General features: G+C 47.2%; 1 protein-coding gene across 7 annotated transcripts in view; it reads left to right on the top strand.

The window, feature by feature from the left end:
- psd3l (pleckstrin and Sec7 domain containing 3, like) overlaps positions 1 to 21,034 on the top strand; it is a 300,860-nt gene that overhangs the window by 258,894 nt on the left and 20,932 nt on the right. For all 7 annotated transcript variants that reach the window (XM_041200467.1, XM_041200457.1, XM_041200476.1 and 4 more), the window contains 3 exons: positions 1,418 to 1,488; positions 19,233 to 19,390; positions 19,960 to 20,104. In XM_041200467.1, the coding sequence (XP_041056401.1) occupies positions 1,418 to 1,488; positions 19,233 to 19,390; positions 19,960 to 20,104 (374 nt within the window). The remainder of the gene's footprint in view (positions 1 to 1,417; positions 1,489 to 19,232; positions 19,391 to 19,959; positions 20,105 to 21,034) is intronic.

The raw sequence follows: 21,034 nt of genomic DNA, 5'->3' as shown, positions 1-21,034 counted from the left end.
ATTAAGAAACAGCCATTTTATCTTCTGAGCGTTGAATTGAGAAGTAAAGCTGCTACCACAAAATTTAAACTGGTTTCATAAATTTCAGCACCACCTTTCCCAGGTATAACAAGCCACTGATTAATCGTACAATGCTCAGCACTGACCCACAGATTGGACAGTCCTCCTCACAGCCAGTGTCTTGAGGAGGTGATTGGCGACTGTGTCAGTTAAGTTTGGTTAGCTGTTAACCCATTCCGTGCTTTTTAACAACACATGGTTGATGGGAAATCAATTTTTTTTTGTATTATTGTTATCAGATCAAATCCCAAAAACTACACACACACACACACACACACACACACACACACACACACACACACACACACACACACACACACACACACACACACACACACACACACACACACACACAGCCTTACAGATATGAGGTAATCTCACTGAATGCAACTTTTGGCCAGCTGAATGCTTAATGAATGACATTCTGAGTGTCTTGAGGTGGCAGATCCTGTTGTTCAAAGAACTCCTTGAAGCGCTGCTAATTGCCTTTAAAGGGAAGCTGTCCATGAATTTTTAAAATATGGCAGTAGCGATCTACAGATGCAGAAAAGCATGAGTTCACGGGTTGTTGTGGAGGGGCTTTTGCAGAAAGCCCTTGTTTTGCATATATTGACTCCACTTCAAAATTCTTAATTGGTTGTAAAGTGCTTTGAGACATTTGGAGGCCAGACTCATCCTGTCATCTAGCCTACCCACCCCTATTTTCTAAAATAATATCCATGTACTATTATCCCTGAGTATGAAAATTAATAGCAGGTAATTTTGTTTGCATTGAATATCAAAGATCTGTTCTTGTTTATAAATGGCCCTTAATCTATGCAATCAACTTTGCTTTGCCAATTGTCATTGAATTGGCAATGGTCATATAAAAACCTAGTACACAAAAAAATTAAAGGCCAACTTTACAAAATGAATGAGTGGGATTAATTTAGAGAATTACATTTATAATCCCTCGGTTAAGGATTTTAAGAGTGGGTCCAACTGTGCACGTATGCGTGGCATTTGGAAGTCAACTCAATAATTACAACCAAATGCCGACCACATACGCTGCTTCATTCACCTCGTTGGTGAAGTTGTTTTTGCAGTTGCACGCTTTATTAGCTATTTGTCAGAAGTGCAGTCATGAATGCACATTTTCACAATGTGGGCACCTTTTCCTAGAATACTTGTTTAAGTCATTCTCAAATCATGCATTTCCATACTCTGCTTTCTCTGCGGCAGTTTCTCTGCAAAGGACTGTCACCTACTTGAGCACATCCTGGTTATGCTGGCAAAGCTAAAGCAATGTAATCTGTATTGATTGTGGTACACCCTCCTCTGTCTGGTTCTTACACCTGTTTAATTTCTCTCGTTGCAGCTCCCAGAGGCAAAAGGGGCTGGAAGACATTTTATGCTGTGCTGAAAGGCATGATCCTTTATTTGCAGAAGGTAATTCAAATAGTCAGCTATGCACTTTCTTTCAGTCCTATAGTGACATCGTTACCTGAAATTCAATTGCAGAATGGTACTCTGTAAACGTGAAGTGACTTCATCGTCAATGATTAACAAGGTAATGAAGCAACTGCAAGGGATATCCTGGTTCATGGTGTCTGTCTTGATACTGCTGGTGGCAGATCAGAAAAGCAACAAAAGTCAAAAAGAACTGCCCCATCCCAATTTTATGGTGTGTTCAAATAACAGATTAACAGAGCTAATTCAATCTGACCTTTGGACTTAAATGGCCATTATTCACTGCTCCATCACCCCCTTTGTGACCTTTACAATATCTGATTTCCCTCCCTTGTGCAATTAACCAATTTGTAATGGTGCTGAGCTATCTCTCTAATCCGTAACATTATGCATTTCGTGGTTATAAAGAGAATGCGGATGCTTCCATTACTTCATACTGTTGGCCTGCTTGAGTTTTTAACTCTGTAAGGTGCTTAACTTTCTTTTTTAAAGGAAAGAGAATGACCAGGAGTGAATTCATCTCTCATCTCTGATGGCTGGCACAGTCTTCAACATATGCTTCATACTAATTTTATAAAGAGGTTAATGTCATCATAAATCAATAATAGACTGAACAAATTCTTCTGGAAATGAAAGAAGCACTTGACAATGGCACTTCTCAACTGGAAAGTAATGGTCCGTTGACAAAGAATAATCATTGCCGCGGGCAGTGCATCAGTTGATTACTTTGAGGAGCCAGCCAATTTAAATGGGATTAGCTGAGAAAGGGGAAGCCTGTATCCGATGCATTGACATTATCTCCTTTATCTTGGAAATGTTTTCAATTTAAATCTTGTTCATTATCTGGACTGTGGCTATTCTCGGTCAAGCTAAGTTATGTCAACTCGAGCTTCTAAATGGCATTAGAGCACCGGTTTCAGAATATTCTCTGTTGGGGGAGATCTTGTCCATTTTGGTTTGGATAATTGAGAGGACGATCTTTCCCATTTTGATTTCCCCTCCCCATCCTTTCTTGACTTTGTAAGACCCCTCACACAAGACATGCATGTTGCCCCCTCCCCAGAGAACACTAAATCTCATAACCACTGCCTAATGTATTTCCAAAAGTAATGAAAGCATACTAGCCAAAAAATACATTCTAGATTATAAACTGCAATTCTTAAGAGGTGAATTTACACCATATATAATATAAAAAACAATAAATGCTGGAAAAACTCAGCAGATCTAGCGGCACCTATGGAGAGAGAAACAGAGTTAACATTTCGAAGCCGTATGACTCTTCTTCAGAGCTAAAGCTCTGATTAAGATTTCAGAATTTCAGCATCTGCAGTATTTTGCTTTCATGACATTGGACCGTGTTGTGTCCAATCTTTGGACCTAGTACAGAGGCAAAAAGGTCCAATTTTGAGGAGTTATATCCCATTCCCAAATGGCAGCTCATAAACATCTAGCACCATATTGGCTCAGATGATATATGGGCATCCCATGGTGGCCAGCCTAAACAGATGTTGGGAGCCCTTTGCATATGTTAATAAGGGGCCTAATACCAGTTCATTACCTAGATCCGAAATTCGGCAGAACTCAGTGAAGGATGCGCCGAGCACACTGTTCTCTGTCTCTTATGTTCTTCCGCTGTCCAATCAGGAGGTCATAATGTAATTGAATGAAGTAGGCTCGAAAGGCTGCGTGGTCTAGTCCTGTTCCTAATTTGGTGAAACCTACTGTGAAGTGTGTATTTGCTGACTAGAATGATAGTTATGAGTAAAGGATATGGCTTGCATGTGAAACAGCAAGTGCCCTTTGAAGCCACAACCAAAATGATACATTTTTGAATTTTAACTTGCCTTAATGGGGAGCCAGTTGCTCAGCCACATTTCAGTAGCCAAATGGCACATGGTGTTTTACATGATGTTCCTATCATTGCAAACGAGCACGACTTCTGATTTACCATGAACGTCATAGAACTGTTTTAATAATGATGCTAAGACAGCATCCATCCTTATAGGTCATTGTTGAGTTTAAAATGAAGAATTTCATAAGAGCTTCATTAACTTAGCTTGTTTTCCCTTAAGGCACTAAGGCCATGTGGTGGTCTATCTGGTAGGCTAGCTACAGATAAATTATTTCCCTTGGTGGAGTTTCCAGAACAAGGGGACGCAATCTTAAAATTGGAGCGAGGCCATTTAAGAGTGGAATCAGGGACACTTGTTTTCACATTGAGAATCAGGAACACTCACCAAAAGGTTGTAGGTGCTGACACAGTTGGAGGTTTCAGACTGAGATCGATAGATTTTAGTGGGGGAAAAATATGGATATGGAATTGCGGTCATGATCTAATTAAATGGCGGAGCAGGCTTGAGGGGCTGAATGGCCTAGTCCTTTTCCTAACTTCGTGAAATCCACTGATGAAGCAAAGTGTCTGCTGAGTGGAATGGTATTCATGAGCAAAGGGTACGACTTGCATGCGAAACAACAGCCTGGACATTTAAGTGCCCTGCATTGGCTGGAATCTTCCATTCTGGAGTCGAAGTTCTGTAGCGGGAGCAGAATAGGAGTGATTTCCGCTGGCGGAGTGGGGGGCTGGGGGTGTGGTGGGGTGGTTGGGTGGGATGTGTGCAGGTTGGCTGACCATGTACAATCTTGGGCTGGCTTGCTCATTTCCTATGCACCGGTGTGGAGCACACCAAATTCTTGTGGTGGAGGCAGGCTGGAAGTTGGCGTTACCTTATGAGATGGAAGACCGGGGCACCATATTTGAAGGGCACCCAGACAGCCCGCACCATCACTTCCTCCTTTGCCCAGCCACTGCTCTGCCCTTCCCATGCTAGCATAGGCTGGCATTTACAGACCCCCCCCCCCAACCCCCACCCCTCCTAAGAGGACCATGCAGTGGCAACTCACTGTTAACCATGGAAGAAGTCCGTCTTGTCAGGTGCACTCCACTTACGTGCCAGTCGTAAAAGTGAACGTCCTAATTTCTCACTGGCGGGGAACTTAAATTGGAGGGGGATCTTATTTCTGGCGAGCTGGCCTTTTAATGAGCATGCTAATGCATTCAAAAGAGCTTCCCAACCTAGGTCATCAGGAAGCTCGACCCTAACCTGCCTTCAAATTCCCAAAAGAATAATTGCTAAAGCTCACCCCGCCTCAGGATACAGATTTTTGGCTTCTACACCAATTTAAAGTTCCCCGCCCACCAAGCTTGCTGCTGCTGGTGGGATCAGAAGAATCTGCCCATTATTTTTTTCCTCTCGCCCATATTTGTATTTTTAATAAAGCAATCATGGGCGGAATTGTCCCAGATTTGCACTGAGTGCGGTAGCATTTTACCCACCGCTTGCGATGGCAGGTTTTCACGTCGTATCGTTCCCAAACCCGCTGCATTTGTTGCGAATTCCCGGAAGACATACCATGCAGATGACGGGAGATGGCGGGTGGGCTCTCCTTTGCCCGCCATGCCATCACCCCGCCGCTCCATCAAGCCAGGGGCCATTATTAAGGTCCCGGCGCGGGTACACATCTCAGTGCTTCCAGCCCACGATCACTGCAGGGTGGTTGTCCATGAAAGGCAAAAAGACTGCAGCCCCCAGGTTTAGTGACACATCACTGGAACACCTTTTGGATGCCATGGACAGCCGCAGCAATGTCCCCTACTCCCCCCCCCCCCCACCCCCCCACCGGCCCCTAGCCGCAGGATGGGCAGCAGCGTGACCAACCAGGCTTGGGAGGTGGGGGCAGTGGTGGTCAGTGCCAATGCTGCACAGAAGAGGTTGGCCATCCAATGCAGATGGAGGATGAATGATCTCATCCGTGCTGCCAGGGTAAGGCAACCATCTCATGACCCTAAACTCTCACACTCACAAGGCCATCACACATTCACTGGCATCTCACTCACTGTCAGCTCAAGGGACATCACCACCCATTCTCGCACACACACCCTCACATATCCATCTGACCTCATCTCCTCTAGAGACTGACTGCACAGCCTTCACCATCTTGTACAGATTAACATGTGCCCCCACAAACACACCCTGGGATACCCTCCTTCCCCATTATAGCCCTCGCCCTGCAGCATCTTCCCTTGCCTGAGGCCACTTCTCTCCCTTCGCCAAGCAAGCTCTAGCCCTGCAGCCATTGAAAAGCCACCCCCACCTTATGGCTGGTCTGGTAGGTAGAGACCTACCCATGAGCACCCCCCCTCCTAAAAGTGATGTGGTGCTGTCTGCGAAGCCTGGCGCTGATGACTGCGAGTGCTGCCCGAAGCAAGGTAGGCAGCTCGCCAGGTGCACATCACTTATGGCTATTGTGAAACACGTTGGCGTGTTTTCCCCCTGACATGGGCAGATGATCCAGCAAGGGTGGGGGAGGGTGGGGGAGGTCGATTCCAACTGGCTGGCCTAATAATGATATGCTGATGTATTACAATGAGGTTCCTGACGTCCGATGGTGGGAAACGCGGCCCCTCATTGGCAGGCCTCAGTCAAAGCCTCGCGCCATATTGTCCACTCACGCCATCGAGCTCTCCAGACACCGGCGGGCACGGAAAATCCAGGCCCAGGAGTTGTTTTCACGTAAATCTTTGCCGAGTGGCGATAAACCCACCCTGAGGTCTGGGAAGAAAACAAAAAGCGGATTTGGGAAGGAATCACTTATGCAGATAAAATGTGGACTAAGGGGAAACTTAACTGTTTTATAACAAGAAAAATAAATTGCAGCAGATTTCTCTTTTCCATGGGTCCAATAACTTCCGCGGGCGCAACCAGAAAAATTCTTGCCAATGCGTTTAAGACCAATAAATAATAAACTCGAGTATGTTTATAGAATCATGGAGCTAGATGGACGACTTCTGTTCCTTTCAAATTCCCTTCCAAAAAAAAGGAAATCACTTACTCATGTGCACCTTGCCTCCTGTTCGGAGTGTGTCTACCGGCCATTCTAACAGGTGGGGCATCACAACAAAGACTGATCCTACCCTCACCTGTCATCCACACTGCACTTTCCAACAGGGTAGTGATCGGGAACACTGACTAATTGTTCTCCCCCCCCCCACCCCTGCCCCAACACCCCATCTTCATTAGCACAGAGATGGTGAATCCAAGAGTTAAATCCCATTTATTAATCCAGCACTGATCAAAGATTAATCGACAGACGAATTCAGCATGCAAGACTCCTTAGAAAGCCTGAGTGCTAACTTTCCTGCTGAACTCCATTGAGACCTGCAATTGCTTCTAATGAAAAATCAAAGTTTAAGTTGAAGCAAAGCTTTGAAAAGTGACAAATCATTCAAATGGTAAGAGTGGATCAATAAGACACACAAGCTAAACTGTTTAATTTTTAGCAGTGTGAAAGTAATGGTGTCAAACTATTAAGTGTTAAAAATCCAATTGCAGATACGGAGTCTAACATAAGTGTGTGATCCTGTTAATTCTGTTACTCAGTTGCTGCACTGAAATAGTTCAGTGCTGGTGTTTGTATCCCTTTAAACCCATTTATATCTAAACTCAATATAAATAGTTCGTATTACGCACCAAGCAATGTCATGCATAGATTCTAATAGCGCAGCTGACTCTGACAGTAGATGCCGGCTTCATTTTACGGATCAAATTTGTACAAGACTTCGCTGGATATGTAGTACAATATTAGTCAGTATAGTAATGGTACAGCATGGTGCACTGGCATGACAGGCTGTGCAGCAGACTGGTGGGCAAGCGTGCAAGGTGCACGTTGGCACCTGTGGCAAGTTTCAGTTTTCAGGAGGGAACATATGGAGGAAAGCCAAAACAACCCACTGGGAGATGATGCAAATCAGTGAGTTTCCACGGTTGCTTGCCAACCTATTCTGGTGCTCAGGAACATAGGAAAAGAAATAGTCCATTCAGCCCCTTGAGCCTGCTCTGCTGTTCATTTAGATCATGGCTGACCTACACCTCAACTCTATTTACCCATCATTCCTCCTTTTCCCTTATCTAGCAAAACGTTCGTCGATCTTGGTCTCGAAGGCTCCAAATTGTCCTAGAATGTCTAGCCTTGCAGGAGGAATGTGTTCCAGTTTTCACCACCTACTGCAAAAGAAGTGCTTCATGATTTCACTTCTAATTGGTCTGTCTCTAATTTTAAGATTATGCCCTCTCCTGGATTCCCCCACCAGAGGAAATAAGGAGGAGGATTTTCTGTTTGGGATTAGGTGCGTTCACCATCCAAATAAAATGGCCACAGCTGCCATTTCACCGTGGTGCCTCTCCAAAGAGTGGCTTGCACCTGCAGACATGCCTAGGTAGGTATGGTGACTGCTGGAGGCATGGTGGGGGGATCTCAGAGTGGTGCTGGCTTAACCCCCTGGTCTGCCTCTGGGAGGCCATCTCCAGTCAACTGCTGTGCTCCCAACGTAGTGGGGGCCTACAGATAGACTGGAAAGTTCCAGCTATCCTCTTGTTAATAGCCTTAATTGCTTCTTAACTCACTTAACAAGCTGCCTGCTGCTTGTTGATCCAACCTCCCGGAAAATGGCTGTGATTGAGGCTAGAATGGGGAACAACCACACCGGCTGGTGTCAGGAAATTCCACACCTGCCCGCCTCCCTTCGCAACCCCATCACGGCACCAAAATCCTGACCCGTACCTTTGTATTTGCCTCATCAACCCACTTTTTCTTTGAAACACCTTGATCAATTCATGACCACCTACAACTCACCAAGGCTCCTTCGACAGCATCTTCAAAACCCATGACATCGACCATCTAGAAGGGCAAGGGTGCCAGATGCATGGGAACTTCACCACCTGGGAATTCCCCTCTTAGCCACACACCATCCTGACTTGGAAATATATCGCCGTCCCTTCACTGTTGCTGAGCCAAAAACCTGGAACTCCCTCCCTAACAGCACTGTGGGCGTACCTACACCACATGGACTGCAGCGGTTCAAGAAGGCAGCTCACCACCACCTTCTCAAGGGCAATTAGGGGTGGGCAATAAATGGTGGCTTAGCCCACATCCTGTAAAAGAATATATTAAAAAAAGGAAACTTGAATCCTCTTGTTTGGCTGAACAGTTTAGTATTCTAGTCATTGTGTTCATTGCTGCTCCAGAGTGACATGTTGAGCACCTAATAGTGCTGACCTAAAGAGCATTCTTTGAACTTGGCTATTTCAACACTATTCATGGAGTATGTGCATTTTCCATTTTTCTTTCCATCTTGCAGTGCTTTAACGTTGCCCATCCTAAATTTCATCTGCCACGGTCCCATTTTTACGTTTTGGTTGGTTCATTTTGAAATTTTCAGGAAGTCTCCTCATACACAACAGGCCATCTCACTTTGGTATCATCTGCGAATTTGCCTGGTTATAAAAAATTTCTGTGTGGCAAGTATTTGTAATGATAGGGGCCCCCAACTCTAAACTTTTGGAGTCTACCCCCAACTAATTTAAGCCCTGCATAATTTTAAATCTCCCCTTACCTTTCCCTTCTCTGAGCAGAAGTCTCAGCTTCTTTAGTCTCTCCACATAGCTAAAGTCCCTCATTCCTGCTACCGTTCTGGTAAATCTCTACCCCAAGGCCTGATGTCCTTCTGGAAGTGTGGTACCTAGAATTAGGTGTAATACTCCAGCTGAGCTCCAACCAGTTGATAAAAGTTTACCATAATGTCCTTGCTTTTCTATTCTATGCTTCTATAAAGCCAAGAATTGCAACTGCTTCCTCACCTGCCTTATTGATGTGTCACGCCTCCTCTGTATATCGACCTCAAGATCTCTGTTTCTGCATCCCCTTTAAAATTGTGCCTCAGTTGACATCCTACAATCAGGTGTGGAATGAATTGAGGCTCAGTGAGGCTTCCTGTGCAATAAGAGAAGTGAACTGCAGTATTGGCAGTACCTGGCAGAATTGTGGGTTTGCCAGTGTTTTACTATTGAACGTGCATATATTGTATCCAGCAGCGTTCAAGATCATTATGAAAGATTCCTACCACCATTTCACTGTAGCAATCACTTTGCCTTGTCAATTGTATTTTAAAAGTCCAAGTATTTGCATTATCAAAAACATTCTGTAGGCAATCTCACATATTTATTTTTCTAATGGCCGCGTGGGAATCGGTATCATTAACTTTTTGTGGTGCTCGGTGCAGAGAGATGGAATGGCAGTGAAGTTGAACAGGGTATGTGGGAGTACTTCAGTGGTAATTTATAAGCTTCAAGGCTGTAGACATATGATTGATTTGCAGATCATTCTGGTAGCATCTGCTGTTTTAAAAAATTTCACTGCCTGGTCCCAGGACAGAAATTGTTTATCTTCTTGACATTCAGGGCCATTAAAGTTGATTAAAGCTGTTGTTCACCAAATAGAAGATAGATAGTACAGCGCTTAAATGATGGTTTTGCACTAACTAGACTAAGGGAAAAATGTCATATTTCTAATACAGAAGACATCTGGATTTGCTCGAATCATATTAATTATTAACATAACAAATTCTGCATTTGAGTTATTTTCTCTGGAGGGATAGAGCAGTCTGTGTATGTTTTTATATGTTATTTAGCTTGGCGTGTGCAAGTGAATTGGGATCATACACCATTGGCAATGAATCCAAGACAATAGAGTTGTTTTATTTTATTATGCGTTGAGCTTATACCACTGTAAAAAATAAGTTGTAATCATGCAGTTTATGCCATGCAGGCCTATTGAAGAGATTATTGTTTCTGTAGTTGCATGGAAATAAACTTGAGCGCTGCTTCAAGCTCCTATGTTTCCATGAGGCAGCAGAGAGTGCCGGGTTTTCGTGTCATTAGTGTGAAGTCTTTGGCAGGATACCACATGGGAGATTATTAGAGAAGACTCAGTGGTACGGAGTGCGGAGGAGGATAGCACACCAGATTGGTGAGAATGTAGTAAACAGAAGTTAAGGACCAGGAGTTTACCTGGCTCGATCGGACACACAGCCGACCTGAACTCACGTGAGCAAACGTCGGCCGCGCATCCCGAATTCTTTGTGGCCGTCATGCCATAGCATGGTCGGCAGGTGCACGTGGGAGTCGGAAGTGGCCATTAAAAAGGCAATTATTTAGAATTTTATGTGGCCCGTGCAATTTTGCAGTCAGCGCACTGGCTACCTGGCCAGGCGGCCATCCCATTTTTCATGCAAACTCAATCCAGGGCGCGATGAAAGGCGACCAGAGCCGTGGCTCTGTGCGTATGTAGGAGTTTAGGTGAGAGTTGGTTGTAGATGCTTGTTGGACAGTTCATTGCCTTTTCTGTGTTTTCTGGATGACTCTTTGGCTCACTAGCTTTCTGAGAGGCTTTCTGCCAAGTTCGCCCTTCAGGGCACTCTCCTGTGTCGTCTGTATTCCAGGAAAAAGAACTGTCTAGTCAGCTGAGGGACCTCTGAGGAGGAGGAGGAGGAGAGGGTCAAAGGGAGAGGAGGGCTGGTGTTCGCAGGCAGCGTTCCAGAGAGTGACCTGTGGAAAGGGAGGCGCAGCCACATAGGGCGCAGAGCCAGCGAGGGGGTCTGGAGAAGACATTCTTACGCTGCATCCACAGGCAGCGCTCCAGCTACCTGGACATGTCGGTGATCCAGTGCCGAAGGAGGCGCTGCCTCTCTAGGGAGTCTGTGACCTCCAGATGCTATATAATTGGCCCAAGATCACCTCAATCCGTGGCCACCCAATGCCAGAGGCCCTGACCTTTTTCATTTCGGGTTCTTTCCAAGGGTCAGCAGGTGATCTATGTGGTGCCTCCCAATTTGCTGTCCACAGCTGTGTCAAGCTGGGCACTGATACTTTGTTCAGACGGGTGATGAATTTCATTCGTTTCCGGACCAATGGTGCCTGCCAGGCTGAGCGAGCCAGAGGCTCCGCTGCTATTGTTAACTTCCCCCGCGTGTAGGTGCTGTAAGTTGCACTCATGTGGCCATAAAGGTGGCAGTGGGTGAGCCGGGTGCCTTCATCAACAGAAAGGGCTTCCCCTCCATCAATGTCCAGATTGTGTGCAACCACAAGACATGGATTTTGCAGGTCGGTGCCAGGTACCCGGGCAGCTCCTGTGATGCGTACATACATCTTGCGGCACTCTCAGGTGCCAAGGCTCATCGTCGCTCCAGCTTGGTTGGATGGTTGGCTCCTGGATGACAAAGGCTATCCCCTGAAAAGGTGGATCATGACGCCACTCCTGACACCCAACGACAGAGGTGGAAGAGAGGTACAATAGAAGTCATGCCTCTACAAGGGCGGTAATTGAGAGGACCATTGGCCTTGCTCAAGATGAGGTTCTGCAGCCTGGACCAGTCAGGAGGAACTGCAGAATCCTCCAGAGTGGATCTTGCTTATTGTTTTGTGCTGTGCTCTGCACAACCTGGCCATCCCAAGGGGGGACCTATTTGAGGATGAAGACAGTGAGGCAGCTCCCTAGACTGAAGAGGACGTCTCAACTGATGGGTCTGATGAGGAGCTGAAGGAGGCCCAGGGTGAGGACGTGGCTGCAGAACTGATGAACCTTGTGGGAGGCAGAGAGGCCTTGATTCTCTGTTCATTCAGCCAGGCACCCTGGGATTGGCATGAAAGTGGACGAAGGGTGATGCCTCCTTGCTGAATGTTCCTGATGAAGCCATCCTGTGACCCCCATGTCAACAAACTACCTCCGAAATAAAGCTTACAGGCATTCCTGTCTGTCACAAGCCACTCCCATGCCTAGCACCTGTGAGAAATATAAAGCACATTCAGACCATGAAACATCATAGCATCTTTAAATTGTGGTCACGTTCATACAGTTTGAACGTAGAACACATTTCAACTGAAGTTATACTACCCGTGACAACTCCTCTTATGTTTATAGTGCCTTAAACTTCCACTTGTGAGTGCTGCGTCTTGGTACCCCCCATCCCCCCACTCCCCACCTTGGTGGCAGCAGCATTCGAGGCAGCCTGATGACCCTGATGTCCTGTCGACCCTGATGACCTTGGTGGACGTCCTCTGGCCAGTGGAGCCTGTGCAGGCCCCTCATGGGAGGGAGTGTCTAGCGCCAAGTCTGGGCACCCCTCCGTCGTCGTGGCTTTATTAGACACCATGGGCACTGGCAGAGGGGTGGAGGAGCTGCTGCCTTCATCTGGAGCACCCTGAAAGGAGCTCCCAGATGCGACATGCAGTGGTCCACCAGCGTGAGGCTGGTTTGAACCTCCCTGCTCACCATTGATGGACAGGCACCTGGCACAGTGACTGGGCGCCTCACCCATCTCTCACACTGGCAGTGACCTGCTGAGGTCGTTGCCGGTATGTGGGTCTGCAGGTCCAAGCACAGACCCAGGAACCCCTGATTCTGTTCTTGGAGCTGCCTCTCCATGAGAGTCGCTACTGTCTCAATGGAGGAGGCAGCGCGCTCGGAGCTACGGGTCGAAGCAGTGCTCAAGTTCCGTGTGGACTCCCAGGAATCTCCACCAAATCTTTCTGCGCATCCCACTAGACAACCAGTACCTGCCGCGTAATGGGCGACTCCAGAAGCTTGACATCTGCCTCAGACTCGGCACAGTCCTGGTCTCCAACAGCGCTCCAACTGCCAGTGCCCTGGGCACACCCTGCCTGCACCAGTCCTCATGCGAGTGTGCCCTCACCACTGTGCACTCCAGATGGAGCCAACGCGCTTTTCCCACAGTATCTGCGCTGGTGCATGGCGCAGAGAGTGGATGTGATGCAGGGGCATCGGTTGGTCAGGCGGTACCTCCTCAGGTGTCAAGGAGGGGGCCCTCAGGGTCAGTGGTGCATCATGAGGTTGGCGCTTCTGAGGGAAGAACGGATTATGTCAGCTTGGAACATCATAAAGTATCTGTACAAGCATGACGGTTGCTTGCCACAATGGACAACTGCCTCTTTGAGGCACTGTGATTGGACAAGCGATGGGTACGCTGGATTTGAAATTCTCATTTACCACAACCCTACCTTTCTTGCACACTCCCCCAGTCTCTCATCTTCCCACAGGAATCCCACTGTCCTCCAAGACCCCTGCCTCTCCAAGGCCTGTGGACCTTGCTCCTCACTCACATTCTATGAGCCTCACATCCCACTCCCCCAGGAGAGTCAGCATGAGATGGCCATTACATTGGAACTCCTCACCCTTCTACACACAAGGGACGTGGGCACATCCCCCACCCTAGCCAGGCACAGAGACATGTGCCATTTGGCACCGTGCATCTCAAAAGCCCAAGCACCACGAATAAAGACCACCCTCCAAGACATCTGTACTCATTTCCATGCCAACTTGGTACTCACCCTTGCGGAGCGCAGAAGATCATTGAACCGTTTCCTGCACAGGAGCCATGTTCGGCGCATCATGCCTGCTCATCTGGGTAGCCAGCTCTGTCCCAGGTCTCCTTTGTCTGGAGTGGGTGGCCTCCTCTTGCCATCCTGCGGCATGAGTATTTCACGCCAGGCACTCATGCCTCCACTAGGGCATGCAGGCACTCGTCTGAGAATGGTGGGGCAGAGCGCCCATCGGCATCGCCCTCCCACCTGCCGTGCCCACCGGGTGCTGAGGCCATCATGGCTGCCAAATATTTGAGTCGCTCGTGGACAGCTCCTTGCGGGTCCTCCCCAAACGCTGGCAGCCTTCAGGGAGCTGCCTGAGCTCTTTCTATGCCCCCGCTCCAGGTCACCATTTGACCCGGTGTCTGCCACGCTCCTGCACCAACGTCTGGGCAAATGCAACGTCAAATGCAGTTGTGGCTGGAAGCGGGTAACACGTCCACTTCCGGACCTGCTGACTGCATGACGTGCGCAAAACTCAGGTCAAGCGCAGTTTGACAGAGAAATCGGAAGCGGATGGAATCATCCTACAGGATCCAGTTCTTGGGGCACTTATGTTCATCGTGTTTGCCTGTGGTTTAGACGTAGGCCCACAGGGGGTGGTGTTCAGGTGCCCAAGGTGCCAAAATGGGAAGCTCTGGCTCATTCTTCCAGAAGAGCAAAGAAAGCTTTGAAGGGATATTTATCAGATGGGGAATGGGCTTAAAAAGTCTTGGGCAGAATTTAATGTCAGCAAGTGCGACTTGATTTCAAAAACAAATGATTAAAAACACAGCAGCAGTAACGATGTTGTGTTTGGATGTAGGTTCTGCTGTGGAAGAGCAAAGGGATTTGAGGGTACAGGTGCAAAGGACATTAAATGCCACACCTCAGGTTTATAAGACAGTGAAAAAAATATCCCTAGCCACAGAGGTAAATAATGAAACCTATATAAAACTTTAATAGATTAGGGTTTTATGTACAATATTGGGCTGCATGCTGTGGAGGATTTAGAGATTACAGTGCCCATACCCTAGAATGTTGACTGCTATGTAAAAATACAGGTACCGCAGTTTGCGGCGTATAAGTCGATCCAATATATAATATGACTCAACTTTTCCAGTCCAAAATCATGGGCCCTGTCATGATGGGAGGGGCGGGGCCAGAAAACGCAGCGAGCTGTTCAAAAGCCCATTGACTTTGGCAGGTCCCAAAGATCCCACCAACAGGAGGGGCCGTAAAATTCCACCGCATGTTTTTCCATATCCTCAGTATATAAGTCACGATATACTACACTCACGTTGATAACCCATGAATGCATGTTCTACTTATTGTACCTTATAACGGGGCACAAGAGATCGAGCAGGTGATATGGCCTGTATTGCAAAGGTGTCCATCAGATGCCAATGACGTTTCGATGGCCGAACACCCACACCCACACTGGAGGTTCACCTCTGTACATGGCGTATAAATCAATCGACCCCCCGTTTTTGGAGGGATTGTTTGAGGCTTCCAAGTTCAGTTATGCATTGACATCCATAGTATGAAGAAAAACTTGAAACTTAGGGGTTTATTTATTAGAACAATGTAGATTACATAGCAATATGAACAAAGTGCCTAAAATTAAGAAAGAATGGAATAAGGTTGATGGAAACACTGGGTTGTATTTCATGGACTCTGTAAGAGTGGGAAATGTGGTGGGTGGGGTGGTGGTTGGAGGGTTAAGTTAGGTGGGAGCTGAAATCTCAGTTTCCCACTAGCCGGTTGAGATGTAGAGACTAAGTCAGCGTTGGGTCAGGTCTCACACCATCCAGTGACAGATTCCTATTTTCAATATATTTGCATCCCATGAATACTCATAATCTTAACCTTGAAGGTGTGGCTTAACGTGAAAAAGTTTGAAGCCAGCGGCTAACAGGAAACTTGAGCCTCTTGTTTCGCGGTCACCAGCCGAGTTTGCTTATTTGGATCTGAGGCGAGCAGGTTGTTTTTGTGCAAATCTGTAGCACAGGAGAGGGTGCAGGAGATTGCCAACTTTGATGGAGGGTCAGAAGGGGCAAAGGAGAATGGGGGGGTTGGGCCAGAGGTTTTCAAGGAAGGGGATTGGTTGGGGTAGGGGCATGGAAGTGCGCACAGGGAAGGGTCTGGTGCCTTGGACGTAATCAGGAAGGGTGAGCAAGGAGGAAACGCAAACTGAACAGGCTAAGGGGCGGGTTCTGTGCTGTCCAATGCCAGGTCCTGGGTGTTGAAGGGGAAAGCCCACAGTTACAGGGGGGAGGCCTATGCAGTATAAGGGCAGGCCCAGTTGGGGATAGGGACAATGGGAGGCCTCAGAGGGTGAGTTAGGGAATTGTAACATTGCGTCAAGAATGATGGGGCACGGGTCTAGGATTGGAGGAGGATCGTCCATGTGTGAGTGAGGTAGGTTCAAGGTGGAGGTATGGATGTCCCAATATCACTGTCACAGGACCAAGGCTGAGGATGGGAGGTTTGGTTATGACTTGGGGAAGCACAGAGCGACGTTCAGAGGGTCAAGGATGATGGGTTCAAACTTGAAGATATCAGAGGGAGGGTGGACAGTGACATGTTCCAGGTACGTTCTTGTTCTGTCACTGGCTACTGCTCCAAGTGACAACTAAACGGGCAGGATTCCAGGTGGGAGGAGGCCACTGTGAGGGTGAGAGGAATTTTGATTGTGGCCCTATGGGAGGATTTGATTATCTCATTGCCCAGCAGCTGTAATGATGAAAGCCACAAACACAGAGGTGGCTGTGGCCCAGTGTGGGACTTTGGCAGAGGCCTGGTCCCCAGCAGTCCTTCGAATGTGAGGGGAATCGGCTGTCACAGTCTCCTCAGCTGCTGGGATGTGTGCGCTCACCAGACTGTGCTCCTGATCCTAAACACAAATCCTCCGTGATGCGTGTAGGAGGTAACAGCATGGTTGGAGGTTTGTAGAAGATGATGACGCATCCTCTGAGTCAGTGGTTTTTTTTTAAATTTATTCATGGGATGTGGGTGTCACTGGCTGAGCCAGCATTTATTGTCCCTCTCTAGTTTCCCTCGAGAAGGTGGTGGTGAGCTGCCTCCTTGAACCGCTGCAGTCCATGTGGTGTAGGTACACCCACAGCGCTGTTAGAGAGGGAGTTCCAGGATTTGGTGTCATCGTCCCGAGTGGTGGAGGCTTCAGGCTCCTGCCACGGCTCTGGCCTGTGTTCAGGATTGTGCCGACCTGCAGTGGAAAGCAAACACAACCACATTAAAGAGCAGAGTCTATGAGTGCTTCACGTATCCTCGCGTGCCTCCTGTGTGCCCCGATGCCAGCACCAGCTTGGATGCATTCTCACTCTTACGCCAGGCCATTCCAGCCTCGCTATCTGCGATCGCTCGGCCACCCTCCTCGCCTGCGATCGGCAGTGCCTCCTCCTCTGAAGGGGAGAGCAACTTCAGGTCAGGCGCTCTGGTCTCCTGCAGGACCACATGCAGATTTAGTGGCATGTCAAGTGACACCTAACCCTCTTGTCTGCACCCATTCCCATCACACTTACTGGCTTGTCAGTTGTACATTAGATACACGCGCTCACAAAAACCACACTGCCACAAGCTTTGGCCCCAATTGCCATGAGGTGCTGAGGCTGATCACTCGTTCACCCACCCTGCCTAGCTGCCCGCTCGCAAAGATACATTACTTGATGACCCCACAAGAGACCTGTTGGTAATATGCGATCGTGCCACTTAACCTGGTGGATCAAAGCAGCACACTGACTGTTTTCTTACGCTGGACCCAGGATCTTAGGAGGAGTCCACAAGGCCACCTGGCTCATACAGGAGCATCTTCTGTTACCATCTGTGGGAAAGAGCACCACCCGCCAATCCCTGACAGACTGGAGGAGAATCTACAAGGAGACGTCGCTAAACTGTGGGGGCAGCCCCCTGACTAGACTCAGATATATGTGCAACTGAAGGAGCTTGGATGTGGTGGGCTGGGGATGGGGGTCAAGGCCACAAAAGAATGAGGAGTGGAGGAGTGATATAGGGAGATGTTTGAGGGGAGGGGACGTGAGTGAGGATGATGAGGGATTGAAACAAGAAATTGAACGAAGTGCTAATTGAATGGAGGTGGACAGGAAAGTTGTGGCCGTGATGCAGAGAGCCTTGCTGTGCCTTGCCTGGATCCACCAATGAATACCCACCCCACCGCCTAATCTCCCGTTTCTCCCGTGCCCACCCCTGTCCTTTTAAATTTTAATTGCAGTTTAGAACATAAGAAATTGCGTGTGTGCCAGCTCCTGACCTCCGAGGGGAACTGGTGCCCACTCCTGACTCATCTGGCAGGACCCAGCTTCTTCTCATTCAATCCACCCATTGTTTCCAGTAGTTGAGAAGTCAGAAATGACTGTCCATTATGCAGGAAGAAGAAATTGTACACAGGTGGTTAAGGTCTGAGACAGAAATTATGTCACCTTTGAAGATTAGATTGGATAGGTGGGTGAAGGAAATGGGAATAAGAGGTATGGGAAAAGGTGAGTGTGACTAGAACTATTGGCTTGTGTGGAGGATAAATGGTAACCTGGACTGGTTTGGCCGAATGGCCTGTTTTGCAACTTTTATCAAGTTCTCTGGGTTAAACCTAACAAATGCCTATATTCACTGTTCTTGGTAGAGGTGAGCAAAGGCAAGTAAATCTTCATATCGCATTGTTTTGGTAATCATTTCTTTGCAAATACTCTTCTTTTGCTCAATTCCCCCTCCGCAGGGTATTTTTTTTCCCTTTCCTGGAGGCGTTGACTCATGGGTATATTCCAGCAACCCCCTAGTGCCTCACCCAAGAGGCTGTTATTCATGTGGGCACTCAGATTTTAGTGGGCTGTTTGACCATGGAGGCCATCACAGCTGAGTCTCACATTTCCCTCTCGTCCAAGTGTTGTATTTTCACTGGAAATAACTTGCGATAAGAATGCTGGTTGACCTTCCCCTGACCCCTCGGCCTCTCATCTCCAGTCACAGGAATATCAAGGGCAACAGTTGCAACACCAGCTAAGGCCCCCCACCAAATGCAACATAGGCTGGGGACCCAATTGGACCTTGCAGGTTCTTTTAGCACTGCGTCATTACATTAGGATATGTTATTGCTGACAAGCGAGCAGGAACCTACTGTCAAATAATGTACCTAATAGTTTAACCTGCCATCATGGTAGATGTTCTTATTTACTCTCTATGTAAACTGTATCTATTGCAACACCACGCATGAGCCAAAGGAATGCAATTAACCAGGAGTGAAATTCACAGTACCTTAAGACCATTGTGTTTTAAAAAGCCGGGCTGGAGCGTGACCTGGTTGAATAACTTCGCTTGTTGCACCCTCAGGGCTTGACCCCTTGTTGACTCTACCATTTCCCAGACAGGGTCCCCAAAATTGGCACGTGCTAATTGACACTCGGTGACTTCCCAAAATTTCATCTGTTTCCTCCAAAGGATGAATATAAGCCGGAGAAAAATCTGTCTGAAGAGGATTTGAAAAACGCAGTTAGCATACATCACGCACTGGCAATAAAAGCTACCGAGTATGAGAAGAGACCCAATGTCCTAAAGCTGAAAACTGCCGACTGGAGAGTCTTTCTTTTTCAAGCACAGTACGTATTCTTTGTGAATTATTGTGGGGGGGAGAGAGAGCGAAGTGGGGGACAGTGATATTAGGAAGAGATCAGTATAGTGAGGATAATTTTGAATTGCTGTAACAATGAGACAGCCCAGATTCTGGGCTGAATGGCCTCTTGAGCCACGACATTCTACAACTCTGGACAATGATCAGGAATTGGAACTTGGGCTGATATTTTTCCCTCTACTCCTTAGCCCAGGTCTGACGAGGACAATCGTGTAATAAAATTATCATTTGTAACCACAGCCAGGTGTCCATCCTTACAGACCAGTAATTAATTCCAAAGTTCCTTTATTGTCAATAACTTGTAATCACTCCCAAATATCCCATAATTTGTTACACCAAGAAAGAAGGCACACAACAATTAAGTTCCAAATAATTAACCAGCAAGCGTCGAAGGGAGGGGAAGAGAGAGAAGCTGGCAGAAAACTTAAAAAAGACACTACCACGTTGTTTGGTAGTCAAGTCATATTCCGCCATCGTGCATTCTCACCGTAGCCATTTTATTTTGCTTTAGCTATCTCCGTGTTCATTCATTTTCAGAAGCCCTGAAGAAATGGAATCCTGGATAAGTAAAATGAACCTAGTAGCTGCCATGTTTTCTGCCCCCCCATTTCCAGCCGCGATTGGCTCACAGAAGAGGTTTAGCCGCCCGCTTTTGCCAGCTACCACCACCAAGATGACGCAGGTAAGCATTCGAAGGTTCTACCGGTCATTGTAAAACCACCTTCGATTTCTGCCCCATCCTTCTATGGAGAGATCCACTATCAATAAACCATATTGGTAGAGTGAAAGTTCACTTACTTCAAAGTCTTCACAAGTATCTAACTGAACCCAGCCACAGCTTCCTTTGCCCCCATTAGGAAGCAAAGGTGTAAAGGGTCTGCCTTCAACATTGTGTTTGCCAGCAAAAGTGATTTGCAGAGCAAAGTCATGGCTGAGATGTCTGAGGACTGAATTGAAGAGAAATTTCTTCACTCAGAGGATTGTGGACCTTGGAATTCTGTGCCCCAGAAGGTTGTGAATACTCCATTGTTGAATATATTTAGTCCCGAGATAGCGAGAATTTTTGGGGGAATCAGTGGATATGGGGAACGCACAGTTGCATCAGAAGGTCAGCTTGAAGGTATGAATGACGGGGCAGGCTCAATGGGTCCACGTGGTCTACTCCTCCTGTTTCTTATGTTCTTGTGCTGGTGATTACATCTCCATATATGAAAACACACATGAACGTTGATGTATTAAAAAACAGTAATAAAAAAACATCACATTACCTTTAACTGACCTCCTTACCCTTGAGGCACTTGAGCCAATTGTAACTATCTTCACCCCTTGGCATCCTCCACCTCTATGATGTGAGATCACCATAGAGAATGAACCAAATCTGGGGTCTTTATGATGTTTGGTTGAGTATAATGTCTCGCAGTTTACTTGCCCACTGGGACTATTTAGGAACTTCCATTCTGATGCCCAGTATACAGCGATGATATGCCCTCACTCAGTTATGAAGATGGATTGGAGAAGTTAGGACTGTTTTCCTTGGAGAAGAAAAGGCTAAGAGGAGATCTAATAGAGGTAATCAAAATCATGAGGAACCTGGGCAGAGTAGATAGGGAAA

Source organism: Carcharodon carcharias, chromosome 1, assembly GCF_017639515.1.
Source record: "Carcharodon carcharias isolate sCarCar2 chromosome 1, sCarCar2.pri, whole genome shotgun sequence".
Classification (NCBI taxonomy): Eukaryota; Metazoa; Chordata; class Chondrichthyes; order Lamniformes; family Lamnidae; genus Carcharodon; species Carcharodon carcharias.
This window is presented reverse-complemented; position numbering and strand designations above follow the sequence as displayed.